Source organism: Schistocerca piceifrons, chromosome X (assembly GCF_021461385.2).
Source record: "Schistocerca piceifrons isolate TAMUIC-IGC-003096 chromosome X, iqSchPice1.1, whole genome shotgun sequence".
NCBI lineage: Eukaryota > Metazoa > Arthropoda > Insecta > Orthoptera > Acrididae > Schistocerca > Schistocerca piceifrons.
The window spans coordinates 216102817-216123450 of NC_060149.1; the positions used below are offsets into that span (position 1 = coordinate 216102817).

General features: G+C 37.4%; 1 protein-coding gene across 4 annotated transcripts in view; it reads left to right on the plus strand.

Annotated features, from left to right (window-relative positions):
* LOC124723171 (inner nuclear membrane protein Man1) overlaps nucleotides 1-20634 on the plus strand; it is a 349300-nt gene that overhangs the window by 91892 nt on the left and 236774 nt on the right. For 3 of the 4 annotated variants that reach the window (XR_007006525.1, XR_007006526.1, XM_047248368.1), the window contains exon 3: nucleotides 17917-18110. Coding sequence is in view for 2 of the 4 variants with exons in the window: in XM_047248368.1 (XP_047104324.1) it covers nucleotides 17917-18110 (194 nt within the window). In the remaining 2 variants the exon portion in view is untranslated. The remainder of the gene's footprint in view (nucleotides 1-17916; nucleotides 18111-20634) is intronic. The other variant, XM_047248369.1, reaches the window with a different exon arrangement.

Below are 20634 nucleotides of genomic sequence, written 5' to 3' on the forward strand. Positions count from 1 at the left end.
TATCATAAAATAAAATGACGTCTATTTGTCAGTTCCATTACAATAGCCCCCCAAGAATTTTGTAAGTATGAAAATGCGAACAAAATTCTGACAACAGAATAATGGAACTGCCAAGAATATGTTTTTAAATACATTAAAATTTTTAATAGGACTGTTTCCTTTGAGTTATGCTAACACTGAAATTGTTATACTTAGTAAAGGAAAACATACAATTTTTTAACCTTAGAGTAAATGAAATATGAAAGAAGATTCACAATTTTCACTTAGAAGAGTCCATAATGTTTTAGTACTTCACATGAAACCATTGAAAGACTAACTTTTAACTGCAGGCTTGTTTTATTTTCTTTAAGTGCCCACTTTTCACACTACTCACAGTCTGTCCCACATTGACCATTTGCACATAGGTGACATCCGTTAAAAGGTCTGATTCCTGCTTGTCCTGCAGTGCGTCTGTTTCCAAAGCTTAGCTGTTTGTATTGCTTTGTTGACTATAATGCCATGTTATCTAAAAAATCATATACAGAGATCACCTTTTGGTTACATAATGTTTATATGTAAGTACATGGTTAGGATACATAGTTAACCTTCTGGTAATGTTTATCTAGTGGGAGAAGTTTACAGTATCTGTCTGAGTAATACTACACAGATATGAACTGGTCAAAAAAGATTCTTTAAATACTAATAAATTCTATAAACATGTAATACAAATGCATTAACATATTGGGGTAAGATACCTTATCACAGAGACATTACTCCAAGGATAAAAAAATTCAATTGTTTGTTACGAGGGTTCATATTTACAGTAGAAGTGCAATGGTAGAATCATGCATGAAAGTTTTGGAATGGTATGTATATATCAAAATTAAAAAATATTACTGCCTTTGCATTTGCAGTGGTTGAGAGAGAAATATACAGTAATTCATGTGGTTTACTGAAAATGATTATCTCCTTGTAGAGTTGGACATTTCAAGCACTTAAGTGTGTAGTAATTAGGACTCTGCCTTTAAGAGTAACAAATTTAAAAAAACTTAATTGTTGCAAGACAGATTTAGTGCAGATTAGTGGCTTGCATTTTAAATGACATCTCAACAAGTGTGGTGTGAGAGTTACACAAACTAAAAGTACACAAATTATTAAACTTCAATCAAATTGCATAAACATACAGAAATATCAAAAACTAACATGGCTAGCATATTACACAGAAAATTCATTGCAAACACTTCATACAGTGAATACATATTAGACAAATAATAAACATTTTCAAGGGCACAAAACTGTGTCAAACTCGGACAATTTTTTTATATACAAAATTTCTAGTGAAAAACTTTTGTTTGCGTCACCTTTTAACTTTCTCAGACTAGTCTTATCCCTTTTTGACACAACTACCAGTGGGTTATTATAAGCACTAATACTCCTTTCAATAATGCCACACACTTCCATCTTATGTAATTCTTTCTCAACTGCTGTACATTTTGCTATGGGCACACCATATGGTTTTATGAAAAATGGGTCATGTGGTCTTACTAGCAAAGTACATTCGTAACCCCTAGCTTTCCCTGGAATATTGCTAAAGACATCACTGTATTCCCATAACAAAGACTCTAGTTCCTGTTTTTGCTCGTCATTTAGACCGCTAGCTTCTGAAATCTTAGTGTTTACCAGAGTGTTGAAATCTACTTCACTTAAATCTAGCTCCGTTATGTGTCTGTCAACATATCTTTTCTCCTTTACAAGATTTATAGTGTTAAATTTATCATTACACAAAACTGTATTTGATCTGACAAACTTGGTGGAGATACACCCCCCATTTGGTGTTGTTATGATAAGTTTTTGTCCTCCCCAGTCAAATCTTGCATCTACACTCCGAATCCATGACATCCCGAGAATACAGTCCTCACTGAGGCCTGGTATAATTAGGCATCCATGTGTAAATGTGACTCCCTCAATTGTAAAATATAACAAAGTTTGTCTTTTCACAGTTTTACTATGTTTTCCTGTAGCCCCTCTTATTTTCACCCCAATGACTGGCATTTCAATGTAATCTTTCTCACACTTCAGCTTTTTGCTTAGAATATCAGATATTCCTGACACCTGACTCCCTGTGTCTATAAGGCACTTGCCTTCCCAGGTACCAACTTTTGCTCTAATGAACGGACTACCTATGTCACCACCTTTTTCAGGCTGAACATATTCATACAATAAATCATTTTGAATTTCACTAAAACAATGACTTTCTGACTTACAAGTACCTATATTACTGTCACCTTTATTATCTACAGTCATTACATTAACACACACATCATTAGCACTGTCACTTGCATTTACAATTTCCTCAATCCAAATATTTTCACCCATATAACATTGTTCACCACTCAGGTATTTATCCTTCAGTTGTTCAGCAATAATATGTTTAGTGTTTTGCCACCAATTAGGTTATAAAATTTGAGACATATTAAGAATCATTTTTCTAAAATTGCTATCATTTTTAATTGCATCACTATTTAGCCACATATTATAAAGAAATAATTCACCTTTGTTCATTGCAAATGGTAGCTTACTTGCACAGTCAGTTTCACTGTTCAGGGAATCTTTATCAACTGCCCAGGTTCCTTCATAAGATGTTGGATTACAGAGCCTATTGTTTGTGACACTGGCATTAACACCACTTAAACTGTTAATAACCTCTTTGGGTACATCTACAACATGCATATCAGTATCTCCCACAACACCTAATGCCTCCATTTCCTCTTTCAAGCAAACAAAATATTTTTCACCATCATCATGTATCATTAAATCTTCATTTCCCCACACACTACAATCATCAACCTCTCTCTCCCGAAAACTTAAAATGTTGCTTTCACACCCAGGTGTTTTTAATTCTTTGCCCGTTAAATCAGTGTCTACAGTTTGCTCACTTGGTTCCCTCATCAGTGCATCAATTCCTACATTATTTAAATCGTTAATCTGCAGGTCCTCTGACAAACTACAAGCTTCTGCCCATTCATAAAATTCAACTAAGTTAAATATCTTCTCTGGCTCTTTATTACAATCAATGTGTTCATTCTTAACAGGTACTGTGTTTAGAGGGTAGTACACATTCATAAGATAACTACTCATTACTTGAGACGTATCTCTTGGTGCAATGTAGTCACTGTTATTGGTCCATCTATTATCTATGCTTTTCGCCCTTACCTTGTGGACCGACAATGGAGCGTACACTAGTTTTTTGCTTCAGGACTTCCCATAGCATTTTGACCCCTGGTGTCACTATGTTCACGCCAATTCCTGTTTTCAGAATCCCTGTAATTATTTCTGTTCCAATTGTTCCCAGATTGTCCTCTCAAATGGAAATTATAGTTTTCCCTTGAATGGAAATTGTTATTAATATTGTGACTATTTTGTTCCCTATGATGGAAACTATGGTTGTTGGGCCTACTGGTTTCCCTCCTGTTGGAATTAGTGTTTCCCCAACTATGATCTCCACCTCTTGGTGCGTGATTGAAATAGTTTTTTGGTTTCCCCACTTTGTCTATAATCCTGTCAAGCTTGTCCACATAGTTTAGAAATTGTCCAATGTTGTCATTTGGTCCATACACTAGGTCCCATTGCACATCTGTTGGCAACCTTCTCTTTAAAGTATCTATCTGTGTGAGCTCATCGAAGGGTTTACTCAAATGTACAAGTTTCTTCAGTTGATTCTTACAAAACTGTTTCATAGTCCCCTGTGTTTCTCTATAATTTGGCCCATTTAGGAACTTGCTCTTTATCCTGGCTTGTTCAGTTTCAGACCAGAACCGTTTTAAGAACTCAATTTCAAATTCTGCATAAGACATGTCCATAGAAAAATTTTGATTGGCCCATGACAAAGATTCTCCCTCCAAAAATTTTTTAACCAACTTAATTTTGAAACTTTCACTCATATTGGGCAAAAAGTTGTCTCTACAACTCTGCAGAAAGTCAACAGGATGCAAACTACACTCATTAGAAAAGTTTTTAACTGGAATATTGGATAATAAGGTACATGTGTTCATAGAAAAATTTTTGTTAGCTACATCATTGCTAAATATTTCAAACTTTTGGTTTAACTCTGATACTGTACTTTTTAATTCACTAACATCTGTCTTAGTTTCAATCTTGTGGAGTTTTACTGTGTTACTGACTGTTTCCACTTTATCATTCACAACATTTAGTTTAGAGTCTACTCTACTTTCAAGATCTACTGCCATAGCTTTTACATTTGCACAAACTGTATCTATTTGATTATTAACATTAACAAAACATTTTGCATTTTCCTCTCTGTCTGTGACCATTTCATTTTTTACAGACTGAATTTTGTTACTCAGACTAGAATTTACTTCTCCCACTTCAGATTCTACCACTAAAATCTTTGTTTCTGCCTTGCTAAGTTTCTTGTCTATCTTTAAAATATCGTTGCGAAGTTTATTACCCCAAACTAAGACATTATCAAATTTTTTGTTCATAGTTCCCTCTAGACGTGACACTTTCTGATTTATAACCCGAAAATTGTCTGCGACTGACTGATTCATGCTTTGCAATTGTTCTTCATTAGCTTGTAAGCGGGCTGCAACAGTCTGATTCATGCTTTGCAATTGTTCTTCATTAGCTTGTAAGCGGGCTGCAACAGTCTGATTCATGCTTTGCAATTGTTCTTCATTAGCTTGTAAGCGGGCTGCAACAGTCTGATTAAAAACTAACGATTGATTCATCATTTGTAACAGTAATTTAATGTCCGACGTCTCACGTTCTGAGGAATTAAGGCTCTGATCCGTTTCATTGACTGACTCGTCTTCCGTTTTTATCGGTATGTCTACGTCCCCAAAGACTAACAAATTTTCACACTCCTGTTCAGATTCTGCACCACTTTTCTCTTTCACAATGGTCATCTTCGTGAAATTTCACACACACAAAATAATAAAAGGAAAAAAAACCAGCTCTAAACAAATGTACTTATCTTTTCAGTCTTGGTCCTCACGCGTGTGGTCAGTCCACTTTACTGCTTCGTACCACGTGGTCATTAGACTTCTGCACAACAGATTTCGTCAATCCAGTACATATAAATGTCTAGATCCCGGCAACGAGCCCCCAGTTGTCACGAACCGGCTCTACTTCGCAGGAAAAGTTAACTCCATAAGGACACCGTTACGGTGTGGCTAATGGCTGTAAAGTAATTTAGTAGAGCTGGCCATGATGTCTCCTTTGTTGATGCTGCTGTGTCTGCGTTGTCCTTGTGGCTTCTTGTTGTCTAGGCGATGATTCCTTGGCTGCTTTGGGTCCAAGAAAAAGGTGCGGGTTTTTTAATTATTACTGGACTATCGAAAAATGACGCAGTATTCCACGGTTTCTTTGTATCAAACACATTTATTGCAAGAACTATATGCACAACTACACTCAACCGCGGCCAACACACAAGTGGCCGAAAACCCGTAGTAGACCAAAGATCATGGTCATAAGCTACAAAGAACATACAATTCCAATATCGATTATTGATCGCAACACCTAACTTAGTATTATCTTAAGCAAAAGCTTTTATAACACGACTTTAGTGTATAATAAAATAAAGTGACGTCTATTAGTGTATCATAAAATAAAATGACGTCTATTTGTCAGTTCCATTACACCCAGCACCACTACTTTCCTGTGAGTTATTACCTTTACTCCTTAAATTATTTACATTCCACCAAGGACTTTCCATTAACATATTTTTATGATAGGCTATATTATATTAAAATGTGATTATGATCACGCATAGCTTTCTTAGACAACAGTGTGTAAATTATGAGCTCCAACTTAAGCTGATGAAAGTTGTGACCATGTACATTCCTAACATCAGAGCTCCAGCATACAGAAAGCATCAAAGTTGTTTACAAAATTGTACTACGTGTTTGTAGATGGGGATAATTTATTTGTTGATGAGGACAGCATTTTCTTCATCTTTGCAACCCTCTTAACTGTGGGATTTATACAGTGCGATCTGGCAACAGCCTTGAGAAGTTGCTACCTTAACACCTGGGAGAAACTGAAGAATCCCAATATTGGTGTGATACATTTACTAAGTGAATTGCTCCCAATAATATTAAAAAACAGTCCTAGGTTGCACAGTTCTATTTTTTAATATTAATCACAGTATAAGGTTGCTGTACCACCACTCCACAATGAAATGAAATAAATTTTAACTGCCTCCTGTCTCCATATTTGTATTTAGAGCATTAGCTGAAACGGAAGTGGGATGCAGTCACTTACTATTCCTTGTTGAATTTTCAGTTATTGTGATATTGGTGCTAGATTCAGAGAGAGCATCCTTAATCACAAAATGGTGCTTAAAACAGTCATGTTTTATTAGCTTATTAAGCAGAATGCACTCAAATTAGATCCTAGTATTACCACAGGTGCAAATAGCATTACACTTTGAGGGTACCACTTATTTGGGAGAATCATTCCATTTATATTAGGTGACCCTCTTGCCGAACATGACTACTAGATGCAGCCATGACATTAAGTATCAATTATGTATCTTTGTTTATGAGAGTATTGTATTGTTATGTGTAAGCAGATGCTCATTATTTGATAAATTTCATAATGTCTGAACAAATATCATCACTTTGAATGCAAATACTAGTTTTGTTCTCCACAAGTACATCTCAGTCAACTCTAATGTCTTTTGTTAGTGCAAAATGTCATTGTTTTTATATTTTTAGGTGTCATTGGCAAATTCTGTCGATCTGTAACAGCTGATTTTGAAAGAAAATGCTGAATGTTGCCACTTATGAATAATCAAAGAACCCATGGGTGGACCACAAAATTAATCTAAATATTGTGAAGTAAAATAGTTCCTCACTCAGTTCTCTGTGCAGGAACTGATCAGAAAAGAAAATTATAACATTGTTAGTAGTAAATAAGATGTTGGATTGAATCTGTATTATAAGAAAAAATGTGTTGTTCTGTAGAAAGCATATGAAAACTAGAAACGAAATAGGCTGTGTATAATACAGGGTGTTTATAAATGAATATTGGGGTTTTAATGCTTTATAATATTTATTACATTAACCTTACAGTTATAAATGATATGTCAAATGAAAGAACAACTCAAACAGTTTTACCAAGAACCTTATAAATGTTCAATGTGAGCGCCATTTGTCTTGCTACAATCACCGAAGACACACTTATCAACGTTTGGGAAGAACTCGGCTATAGACTTGATGTGTGCTGTGTGACAAATGGTGCTCACATTGAACATTTATAAGGTTCTTGGGAAAACTGTTTGAGTTGCTTTTTCATTTGACATATCATTTGTAACTGTAAGTTTAATATAATAAATATTATAAAGTTTTAAAACCCTGATATTCATTTATAAACACCCTGTATTCTGGAGAAAACAGTTCTGACAAAATTAAATCAGTGCCGTGGGAATGTTCCTATTGCCAACTATGGGCCTTGCCGAGGGGGTGGCTTGATTGTCTCAACAATATAGATAGCCATACTGTAGGTGAAACCACAATTGGAGGGGGGGGGGGGGGGGGGTAAGCCTTGTTGAGGCCAGTTGTACATTTGGTTCCTGAAAAGGGGCAGCAGCCTTTTCAGTATTTGTGTGTGCAACAGTCTGGATGATGGACTAATCTGGCCTTGTAACATTAGCCACCATGGCCTTGCTGTGCTGGTACTGGGAAAAGCCAGTATTTTTTCCGGGGTTAAATAGTCCCTCACTCTGATCTTCCAGTGGGGACTAGTCAGGATGATATTCTCATTCCTCATTCGGATATGGAAATTAGAAAATATAAAAAGGGGATAGGTTGAAGTTAAATATGATGGGAGTAAGTGAAGTATGGTGGCAGGAAGACAGGTCTTCTGGCCAGGTGAGTACAGAGCTGTATATACAAAATCAAGTAGGTCAGTGCAGAAGTAGGTGTAGTAATGAATAAGAAAATAGGAATACCAGTGAGGTACTATGAACAGTGTAGTAAACACATCATCATAGCCAAGAAAGTCATGAAGCCAACATCACCATAGTAGTACAAGTTTATATGCCAGCTAGCTCCACAGATAATGAACGGCTTGGAAGAATACATATGATGAGTGAAAAGAAATTATTCAGATGGTTAAGGAAGAGGAAGAGAAAGAAAAATTGTAGGTGAATGTGGACTGGTGTAAAGGAGTGAAAGTGAAACCTGCCGGGTAGAATTTCTCACGGAGCGCAATTTAGTCATTGCTAACACTTGGTTTAAGAACCATGAAAGAAGATTGTATACATGGAAGAGAAATGGGGACACTGGAAGGCTTCAGATTGATCATATAATGGTAATACAGAGTCTTCATAACGAGATTTTAAATTGTAAGGTGTTTCCTGGGGCTCTGACTATGATTTATTGCTTATGAACTATTGATTAAAACTGAGTAAATTGCAAAAAGGTCAGAAATTAAGGTGATGTGAAGTGGATAAATTTGAAAAAAAAAAAAAAACACAAGTTGTTGAGTGATTCAAAGGGAGCATTAGGCAGTGATTGACTGAAACTGGAATACCACAGAAGATAAGTGAGCAGCATGGAGAGATGAAAAACAGGCAGTGAAGACAGTAGGGGCTCAAATAGATAAAAAGACTTTACTTATTACGAGCCCATGGATAACACAAGAGATACTGAATTTGAGAAAAGGAGGAAATATAAAAATACAACAAATGAAGCACATAAAAATACAACAAATGAAGCACATAAAAATACAACAAATGAAGCACATAAAAATACAGCAAATGAAGCACATAAAAATACAGCAAATGAAGCACATAAATATACAAGAAATGAAGCACATAAAAGGGAATACAGATGTCTAAAAAGTGAGATTGGCAGATGTGCAAAGCACCTAAGCTGGAATGATTAGAAGACAAGTGCAAGGCTGTAGATGCATATATAACAAGGGGGGAGACCATTAGAAAAAACAGAAGCAACTGTTTGAATATAAAGGACTCAAATGGCAAACCAATACTAAGAAAAGAAGGGAGATCTGAAAGGTAGAAGAAATATACAGAGCAACTCTACAAGGAAAGTGAAGTTGGAGACAATATAACAGAAAGGGAAGAGGAAGTTGGTGAAGATGAAATTGCAGATATGATACTGCAAGAATTTGACCGAGCACTGAAGGACCTAAGTCGAAACAAAGCCCGAGGAGTGGACTACTTTCCTCAATAATTATTGAGACCCTTGGGAGAGCCAGTGATGACAAAACTACTGGTGTGTAAGACATGTGAGACAGGTGAAATACTCTGACTTTAAGAAGAATGTAGTAATGCTGAAGAAAGCAGGTGTTGATAGGTGTGAATATTACTGCACTATGAGGGTGTGCTGAAAAGTAATGCCTCCAAATTTTTAATATGAAAAATCTTAAAGCTTTTTAAATAAAATAAAAGGCTATGTCTTTATTCTTGATGTCTACATATTCAAAGCTCTCTGCTGGTAGAGGGCTCTTAATTGAAGGGTGTAACATGTTGGTGTGTAATTTAGCTATACCATTGCATGGAAAATAGCGTGCTGTAATTGAATTTCGCATCACTCTCTACTTCAGCATGATACGACCACACATCAGCACTACGAGACTGCAACAATCCGACACCGTGGCTTCAGTCGTTGATCACCCCGGCTTGGCCCCATGAGATTTTCATATGTCTCCAAAACTTAAAGTTTTGTATCCCACCTGGAAGGCGGCACGTGGGTCTGCTAATGGAAACTGAAAGGTTGGTTGAATGAAGGCAGCGAGTAGGAGCAGGCGAGGTAAAACACGTCGGTAATGCAGTATGAATTTAAATCAGCTTTACTCTAGCAAGAAGAATACATAACTTTGCAATGAGGTGCGAAGTGTCCCGGCTGTCTGCTCTTGATGAAATGGGCAGACTCTGAAGTGACACTCGTAGAGTTCTGCACAGCACTAACTAGAGGGTGGTGTCTGTCGTAGTGCCAACCTAATAACTTTAATACACCGTGGCGTGGTTGCTATCGATACCACATAAAGAATACCTTTGAGGACTTCCCTTTGATAGTGATGAAATGGTGCAAGCAGAGGTGAAGTTGTGACTCTGTCAACAATGTAAAACATTCTGCTGTGACAGTATCAATAAATTGGTGTCATGTTGGGAGAAAAGTGTTCATCGCCAGGGTGATTATGTTGAGAAATAAATATGTATACATGAAGAATAAAGATGTAGAATGCTAATAACATTTGTTTTATTTAAAAAGGCTTAAGAGTTTTCACATAAAAATTTGGAGGTGTTGCTTTTCAGCACACCTGTGTATCGGTTTAATAAGTCGTGGTTTGAAAATATGAACAAAAAAAAAAATTGTTTACGGAAGAATGGAAAAACTGGTATGAGGGGGGATTTCAAAAAATAAGTTATACTTGTCGTCCCATGCTAAGACCATTGCACAACAAGAATGGTGTATTGCTGCAGATACAGTTCTGCTGCAGTATGGATAACAGGTGCACCTTAGTGTAGGAGTGAAATTGCACAGTTACTGTAGACACTCACACACGAAAATATAAGTACATGGGACAGTACAGCTCTTGTGGGCGAGATAGAATACCATAAATTGTGTAACAGAATTGATATTTGTGTATATATAGCAACAATAAAAAATTGCTAAATTATATTAGGAACAGTTGTGACATACATAAAACATTACAGACAAGAGCTAAAACTTGGTGAGTTGTAAAGCCCAGTTACTGTGGGTCAAAGCAGTGCTTTGAAATTTTTTGCCACATGGGGGCTGAGAGGCTTTTGAGAGCCATGTGAACCTTCTTTTGCTACACAAAAGTCACTTAAGGAGGCTGAAAGCTGCTGATCCACAAACGTCAAGGCAGTTTAAAGTGAGTACTTCAAAACTTTTGTTACATAGCAAGCTTCTCTGCCACACTTTTATCACCACAAGACTCTTTGTCAACATTTGTTGCCAACAACTTTGTTTGCCATCTCTACTAGCAAGTGATTGTTGATCACAAGTTCTACATCTGTCAGAATCCAAGCATTCATGTCTTTCTGAACAAGTTCAGCTTAATTTGAAAGCCGTTTATTTGTTACTGTCAGATTCTCAGTATCATCATACTTTTCATAGTTAGCAGATTACTCCACAATGATTTTATGGTTTTTTTCCCAAACTGTACTCCAAAGTACTGGGTTATTCTGAAATACCTCCAGGTTTTTGGAAGGCGACTGTGTGAAAGCTAAAAGACATACAGAGAATATACACACATCAGTGGATGAGAGCATGTCTGCAAGTTTAACACACATTACATGTGCTCACTATGGGCACCATTTTTGACATGTCAAAAGTAAATGTGACAGTCAAGCTCTTGTCATATCCATCCTAACATGTTATGGTTGATATTGGCATCCTCATTAATTATCCCCTTGTGCATTTCACAACTTTCCCAAATTAAGTGGCAATGGAGGCAGGAACACACACCTTCAACATAACCATATAAGAACAATTCACATGGAGTTAAGTCATGTGACCAGGGGCCACTGAAGAAGTAGTCAGGATGGAAAGCATGTTCAGCCCAACGCTGTGGCGGTTATGCATTGAGGGAACAGTAAGTGTGAAAGAAAATGTGATGGAGCACCACCTTGTTGCAAAATGAAATCTCCACTGTCATGCTATATAATAATTTCGTGTGCATCAGTGACCAGGTGCAAATGTTGAAATTGGACACTACTTGGCCAACTTTCCCCTCCTCAGAGTCTCTGTAATCCTCTAGTTAAGTTTGTAATCAGAAACATGTGTCATTCCTCGTGAATTTTCACAACGTTGAGAGGTAAAGGCAAGGTTACAGGTAGACTGAAAAATTTCTGTGCTTTGACCAGGATTTGAGATCTCAGCCTCTTGATTTTGAGGTATGGGCTTTACCAATAGACCACCAGGCTGTTGTGCTATAATTGTAGTATAAGCCATTGCTGAAGCATGTCCAGGTACACAGTACCAGTCACTGTTTTCTCTGCAAAGAAAAATGACCCTTAAACTTTTGAAGAGGCTATGGCACAAAACTGGCTTTAGGTTAATCATGAATGTGTTCCATAATCTCATGTACACATTCTGTATCCCAGACACACACATTATGATGATACGCCTTCCCAGACACATGGAATGTGGGTTTGACACTGAAAAGCATCTTCTGTGAAAGACAGTCTTCTTCCAGTAGCCACTGGGAGTCATTGCAAGTCAGAACCGAGCTCATTGTCACATGTAGTCAGTGTATGTAACAACTGCAGCTGGTATGGGTTGACATGCAAAAGTTTGAGTAAAATGTGCCATACAGTTGATCATAGTAACTGCAATTCTCTGTTAACATGTGTCATTGATTTCTTTGAGCTCCTGATGAATGATTCCTGCATGCACTTCACCTTCCCTGCTCACGGTCCCAGTCAACCACATAAGCAGCCAGTGTCGTGCAATTTGTTGCCATTGAACCATCACAACTGACTCACATTTAGCAAATTCTAGGGCACAGTATGCCTGCATCGCTCCATTATACACTGTATTCTGACACTCCTGCTGCCTAGTGGTGCACACTGCAACTATACCATGGTGCACATTATGGATCAAAGCTATCCACTGATAAGTGTCATTTTTCTGTATATCTTGTGGTTTTTGTTTAGTAGTGTTCTGAAACACAAGAAGTACATATAGTTGCTCAATATTAGTGTGCTTGACATACGAGGGTAGTTTGAAAATTTCTCGGAATCACCACAAGAGGCTAGTGCAATGAGATGTTCACGTGATATTCATTGTACTGTTGCCTGTGAACATGTACCACGTCAGTGCTCTTGGAAGAGAGCTGTGGCAGTAACATGACTCTGTTGTTGTTCCCATGTAGTGATTTGCGAAGATCGAAAAAATCGAAATTCGAGCAGTGATTAAGTACTTCGTAAAGAAAGGTATGAAAGCAAAGGACATTCATGCTGATTTGCAGAGTACACTGGGGGACTCTGCTCCTTCATAATCAACTGTTGCCAAGTGGATAAATGAATTTAAATTTGATCAGTAGAGCTTAGATGATGATGCGCACGGTGGTCGACCAAGATGTGTCAGTACTCCAGAAATCATTGCAAAAGTTCACAAGATGGTCATGGAGGATCACCGATTGAAAGTGCGTGAAATTGCTCCCGCTTGCCAGATGTCTTCTGGAAGGATGTACCACAATTATACTGAAGAATTATAAATGAAAAACTTATCTGCAAGATTGGTGCCGCGACTCTTAACACTGGATCAAAAACGCATGAGAATGGACATATCAGAACAATGTTTGGCCAGTTTTGGGAGAAAAGAACAAGATTTTTTGCACTGGTTTGTGACCATGGATGAAACTTGGGTGCACTACTATATCCCAGAGACAAAACAACAGTCAAAGCAGTGGAAACATGCTGATTCTCCACCACCAAAGAAAGCAAAGACAATTCCTTCGGTGGGAAAGGTAATGGCATCAGTGTTCTGGGATGTGAAGGGGACTCTGTTTGTAGATTATCTCCCCACTGGGCAAACAATTACTGGAGAATACTATGCTAACCTCCTGGACAAATTGCAACAAAAGATACGCGAAAAAATGCCAGGTTTAGCAGGGAAGTAAGTCTATCTTCCATCAAGACAATGCTCACGCACACACGTGCCGCCGCCATGGCAAAATTACATGAACTAAGGTATGAATTGTTGCCACACCCAACTTATTCACCTGATACTTGCATCTCTTCCCAAAATTGAAAATTTTACTTGGTAGACAGAATTCACTTCAAATGAAGGCCTGGAGGAAACTCATTTTCGAGATGGGATCAAGGCACTGGAGCATTGTTGGACCAAGTGCATTAATCTGCAAGGAGGCTACACTGAAAAATAAAAAAAGTTTCAGTGATGTAAGTACTCTTCTTCTTTTGCGTTCCAAGAACTTTTCAAACCACCCTCGTATATGGGATGTGCGCATTCATGGAAAGGTATGTTGTCACAGTGATTCAGAAGCAGTTCTTGAAGGCGTAGTCAATAGTGTCACTTAAAGTTTTAATAATTCTTTGTTTCATTAGCTAAATTAGGCTTGTTTCATTGTGTGGGAGAAATTACTTATTTTTTTGCATTTCGATTGTGTTTCACTTTGGTGAGATAGAATGTTGTTCAACAAGGGCAGAGATTTTCATGGAAACCGCTGAGACATGAGGTGTTAAACAACTTTAAAGACAAACTACTAACAAAACTAATCACAAAAGAAATTTACAGACTTTTATGCACTTTGATGACTTTTGTAGTGGATGAAGAGACTTGTAAGGACTTTTTTCAGAAACCATGGCTTGCTAGATTTACCAATGACCTAAAGTAGGAAGATGTGAGTGATGGTTTATTAGTACAGGTCATTACAATCAGTTGCTCTTTATTCGTTTTAGCACCTGTGGCACTTGTCATTTTGCTCCATTAATGTTTTAATTGGTAAAATTTTAAAATTTTAAAATTTTAACTCGTCTCATCATCGTTATATGAGTCATAAAGTATACAGCACTCTTTCTCCCCCAAATCTTGAAAGTCGTCATAAAACAGATCAGATGCCAAGTCATTTGGAGCTAAGTTTTTACCTGAGAAAGGAGGTGCTCAATAAAAAAAATGGTGTGCCCAATAAAATATTTGCAACCTATTTAGCGAACATTCACTTGCCAGTTATTTTTTCTCATCCAGTGTCTTCTCTTGAACCATACTTACTGAACAGACTTAGATTCTTCTATAAATTTACCAAATATTTTTCTTCCATCACCAGTGGTTAGAATATTTACAACATACTCACTAGCTACTGAATAGTTCATTGCCACTGTCAGTATGTTTTATTGCTTCTAATGTCTTTCGAAGTGAAACCAGTATGATATATCAGCGTATAAAAGAGAACAGCTAATAATGCCACAAGAGAGTATTTTTTCTGGAATCTCTGGTATGTGTTTATGTACAATTGGACTGGAATCATAATGCAATAATAATAATAGAAAAGTCTTTTAATGTCAGTAGATGTTCCAGACCAGCAAATGTAAAAGCTTAATAGCAAGGTGAGTTTACTAGTCTCCTATAAGCCTCAGAATATTAATAGGAGAATTGGAAACTAAAACCTGCATATTCCTCCCTTACATATTTGAATTGTTGGATGATTTGTACCCTGATAATTGAGACACTGTTGCATTATGCTATTAGGAAGGTTACAGAGGCCTCTGGGTTTTATCTTACCTCATTAACACAGTGCCCTGAGCTATATGAAGAAACCAAATTAGTTTGCTTAATTGTTTAGTGTCTTCTCAGTAGACAAAAATGCCATTGGTGTGTGACAGGGATAAATATTGGGTTTACTTTTGTGTATAATGGGTTTTCCACTGCACATTCAGGAAGGTGATTACCCCTCCCCCTCCTCTTCCGGTGAAGGAAACATTATAGTGAAGGATTTTGGAGTTACCTGAATGAATGGTAATTTCATGGTTCTTTTTTCTTTTCTTTTTTTTACCACATCATTTTACTCCTTAAAAAATCTGACAATAATGCAATTCAATAAATGAAAATGAGAGATAAATTTTGTGCTAAGAAAATTGTAAATAAATTGACTGGAATCACATATTTTATTTTGGGAGACAAACTTCTATGTGAGCTGTTATTTATTGCATTTGAATAAGTTCACTGGAGCACGAAACAAAGGTCAATAAGTTCACAATAAAATAAAGTGATTGTCCTGCGCCACAAGAAAATCAAAGTCCTGAGCCACAAGAAAAGAAAAAAAACTCGAACAATTAATTCATAGTTCACACAGCAAGAGGCCAGTTGCAATATAGTAACGCAAGCATAGCGATATTGATAGAGGGTGATGAGGTTTGCCGTAATAGTTAATTAGTTCGCTTGTATAAATAAATATATCAGTCTGTAGGTGTCAAAGCATGATTATTCTCAAGCAATCTCACACTCAGGTGTTGTCTACACGCACAACAGTAAGAACAGTCTGCTTTGTTATTGGCGGGGTCTGTAAATATAGTGTTGGTTGGATCAGAACACGGTGTCGACTGACTCACAGAGAATGAGACCATACTTATGGTCGCTCAGGCTTAAATCAGTTGGCTAGCTGGCCTTGTGATAGGTAGGCAGGAGATGCAATATTTCCCTCTCAGTGTTTTCTTCGCTTGTTGATAGTTACACATCTTCCACCAATACCAGTGGGGTTATGAGGTCCCTCCCTATTGAATCAGCACATAGGGCCAAAACCAGCTCTGCCAGTGTGGGAGAGGACAGTGAGATGGCAGTGGATGGTTGCTTGAGGAAGTCCCTATTATCAGTTCCAGATCAACAGTGTAGTCCCTAGATAGTGGTGGTGGAACCAGAGCTAGAGGCTCCAGAGGCTGTGTGGGAACTTCAGGAGGAGGCCACACTAATGCTGTGTTGTGCAGATGATGGGTGTTTGTTCTTTCCATCCCACTCCTGCAGGAACCCCCATGGACACTGATCCATGAAACCACCAGCCCTGGATGTGCTGGATCAGTGTCTCTTGGGCTTGTTGTAGGTGGAATGGACAGAAGAGACACCAGTCATCTGTGATGAGCAGTTGTAGGGCCTGGTGCAGAGATTGTCACTGTTGTGGTGACCTTCTGAATGATGGAGACATCTAACTGGAGTGCTGCAACCAAAGCTGGTTGTTGTGTCTGCACATCATCCCTCATTCAGTTACTACCAGAACCAGCTTGTGCCCCTGTTGCACTGTGATGTACTCCCAGATTCGACCCAGGGTGTGCTTGAAGGTGCACCCCTAATACTGAGGCACTCACACAAAACAGTGTTGCTTCCTCTGCAGTCCGGTGGTGGAAAGAGAAGATCCAGTAGAGTCCAGTGAGGATGGCCAAGCAATAAGTCTGCTAGGCTAGACCATGTATTGACATTAACCTCTAGGAAGCTAAAAAGATATTTAGACCGCTAACTGATGGTAGAAATAGAGTATATAAACAGCAGACATGAAATGACAAGAAACACTTTCATGAAAGGAGAAATATCTTAACATCTGTTGTAATTTAAAAGTTAGTATTTTCTTAAAGTCTATGTCTGGAGTGTGTAGTTTTGCATGGAAGTGAAACTTGGACATAAATATTACAGACAGGGAGAGAATAGAAGCATTTGAAATGTGGTGCAACTGAAGAATGCAGATTATTTGGGCAGATCTGATAACTAATGAAGAGAAACTAAATCTAATTGAGGAAAAAGAAATTTGTGGCACAATTTGACTAAAAGAAGGGGTCAGTTAATAGGTCAGATCATTGAGGCCTCAAGGAACAGTTAATTTAGCTATGGAGGGAAGTGTAGGACTTAACAATTGCAGGGGCCAATCAAGGCATGACTACAGTAAGGAGGTTCAAGTGGGTTTAGGTTGCAGTATTTATGCTGAGATGAAGAGACTTGCACAGAATAGACTGTCATGGAGAGCGACATCAAACTAGTCTTTGGACTGGAAATCACAGCAACAAACACCTGGTTATATGAAGGGTCCAGGAGAGAACTTAAATTCTAGAAGGAATTTTAGTAAATTTATTTGATGATGTGTGTACTCCATGAAGAATTTGTAATCATCTGATACTACCTGTAAATTGTTTCTTTGCATGTGTGGATGAAGTGGTATTTTTTTATTCATGCTGTGTACAGTAAATATCCCAGTTACAGTTTTGAAGAAACAAGAATTGACATAAGGATATTTCACGGTCATTTTTTGTTAAAGGTTACTTGATCAGTAGGTACACCTTGTAAAATTTTGTCATTGGTGTTTTGAATTAAATATTACAGCATTAATTAAATGTTTGTAAAGTACAGTAACCATTTGGTCAGTCTTGACACTCACTTCACAGAAATTGCAACAGAATTATATTATTATATATTTTGTCAGCAGGTTTGGCAGTTTGGAACGACAAGGTAACAGAACTATAGAAAGTTTCCCGACTACGGAAGAGAGGAATTGGTTTTCACGAAATTGTCAAGTTGTGCCGAAGACACTTGTTTTGATTGTGATGCTTTTTTTCCTTGGCCTGGGAGTATCATATGCAGCTCTAGGAAGAGTTAAGTCATACCGGAGTCACACAGGTAAGTCTGAAAAGAAATAGAATCTGAGGCAATATTCTTATATGTGGACACCATTTTTTTAAATGCTGCTATGTATGATACCTTGAGCAGATTTAAATACTTTATGTAAATAACAAGTGTGAGAATGCTTCATTTCGTGTCCTGATACTTAGGAATATTTGTTGGTTGGTGTATACTACATATTTACTGCACCACCACCACCACCACCACTTTCCAGAATCTGTTTAGCTCTGAAAGCATTTCCAATAACATGTGCTATCGTCTGCTCTACTATGTGCTCATAATGCTAGACAGTACGTTTCAACAACACTTTTTGGGTGAATTTTTGTCTCTGCTGACAGGTCATGAAGCTGTTGCAAGATGGCAACTGAAGGGTTGTGTCTTAGCTTCACCCAAATTTTCGTTTGTTTACTACACATTCATAGCTCTTAAAAGTTTTCTCTGTATTTATATGCAAGAGGGTATTTGGAACAATAAATGTCAGTGCTAAGCTTCAGTTCTTCATCAGGATAGAGAGAAATTCAGAATTGAAACAGGAGTTGGACAGTGATATTCCATATTGTCAAAACTATTCTTAGCTGTCATTGAGGAAGTTTTCATATCCCTAAACTTGGAAAACTAGTAATGAACATGCAGAATCTATGTCCATTTTGTTGATATTGTGCTGCGTGCTTCTAGTGCAGATAAACAACAAATTGAAGTGCATAGCAGAGCAACTTTGAATTTAGGTCTTAAAACTGACAATATAAACTATTTAATCAACTCCTTGAAAAGAAAATTTTGCAAATTAACAAAGAATTCATAGAATCAATTGATGAATCGTTTGTCTGTAGGATAGTTGAAGGTGATAACAATGAGTGGCTAGTTACCAAAAGAAATGCTTAAATGGTTCACAAGTGTCACATCAGATGGTGTTCTGTTGTCATAATTTTCATGTATTTATTACACATATATAGTTCTTAAAAATGTCCATTGTATTTATGTGCAATTGGGTATTTGGAAAAAATCTGTGTGTCAGGTCTTCAGGTCTACAACTACAGTTACACAACACGAGTGAACCATTCAAGCAGTTATTATGTCAAGAAAGCCTCAAACAGCACAGCAAAAGAAATAACAAAAGTGTAGCCTGGAGTGATATTGGTATATTATATATTTTCAAGAGTGAGCTTCCAATGTGTGTGAAACAGAAAACCTAGTCCATGTGCATCACCAATTATGGTTATTGGATATGAGACCTGGATTTTCAGTGTGAAAAACCATTTAAAAATTAAGGGTTGCTCAGTGAGTAGTGCAGAGAGGCTGGTTCAAAAGTTCAAGGAGAGACAAGAAAGTGAACAAATGGATCAGGGAACAGTATGAAGCTAAAGATTTAATTACAACTAACAAACATGAAAAGTCTCCTAGTGAAACGGGTAGCGAAGGAAGTTTTTTTCTGGATTCTAATAGATAAGACAAGATGGAGGTTACTACCTAATGGAAGATGGGTGGATGATCTTGGAAACAAAACACTGGAACAACAAGGACACACATTTCTGAAGACTGTTGGCAGCTGCTGATAACGTGATTATTTTTCACAAGCAAATAATAAAAAAAAGTGGTGCTTTTCCGTTGCATTACAGAAACATTTACTTAACTGATGGAAAAAAATGGCAACACCAAAAAATTATTGACGTAGAGTAGTGTAATTTCAGGAATACATTTTTCTAGACAGCATATTTAAGTAATCAACATTGCAAGACTACAACTTAATTTATGCGCGAGATTAGCCATTGAAAATGTGAAATGCTATTACATTAATAACCAGTGTAACTGCCAGAATGTTGAATTCAAACATGCATGCATTATGTTGTACACGTGCTGGATGTCAGTTTGTGGGATGGAGTTCCATGCCTGTTCATGTAGAGTCAACATGGAAAAAGGAGGGGTTGCTACTTATGTATAAAAACTGGACACAAAGTCAAAAATATTGAAATAAATAGTTTTTGTGCATATCAGATCCTTGAAGCATTGCTACTGCAGTATATTTCTATAGTAATTGTAACAATGTACAAATCCCCTCGAGGTAACTTTCAGCTTTTCATGAAAAATCTAGAGGCATTATTGAGCTACATGTCAGACAAAAAGAAGCAGTTAGTGGTTTGTGGCGATATTAATGTAGATTTCTTAAAAGATACGGATAGGAAAAATGAGCTAGAATCTTTGTTTGGTTGTTTCAATCTAGTATCTGTTGTAAATTTTCCAACTCGTGTGCAGCAGGATAGTAGGTCACTTATCGATAACATTTCCATAGACAGTGCTCAGGCAGAATTGATTGATGTGTACCCAGTTGTTAGTGGGCTATCAGATCATGATGCACAGTTAATGGAATTAACACATATAACACTGTAGAGGCTTCAGGCAGGTTCATACAAGGCAGGGAGGCTTATTGACGCGAACAGGGTACAGAGTTTTAAGAGCAGCCTTGAAGAGGTAGAGTGGGATGAAGTATACACAGAAAATTATGCTGATGCCAAATTCAGTTTAT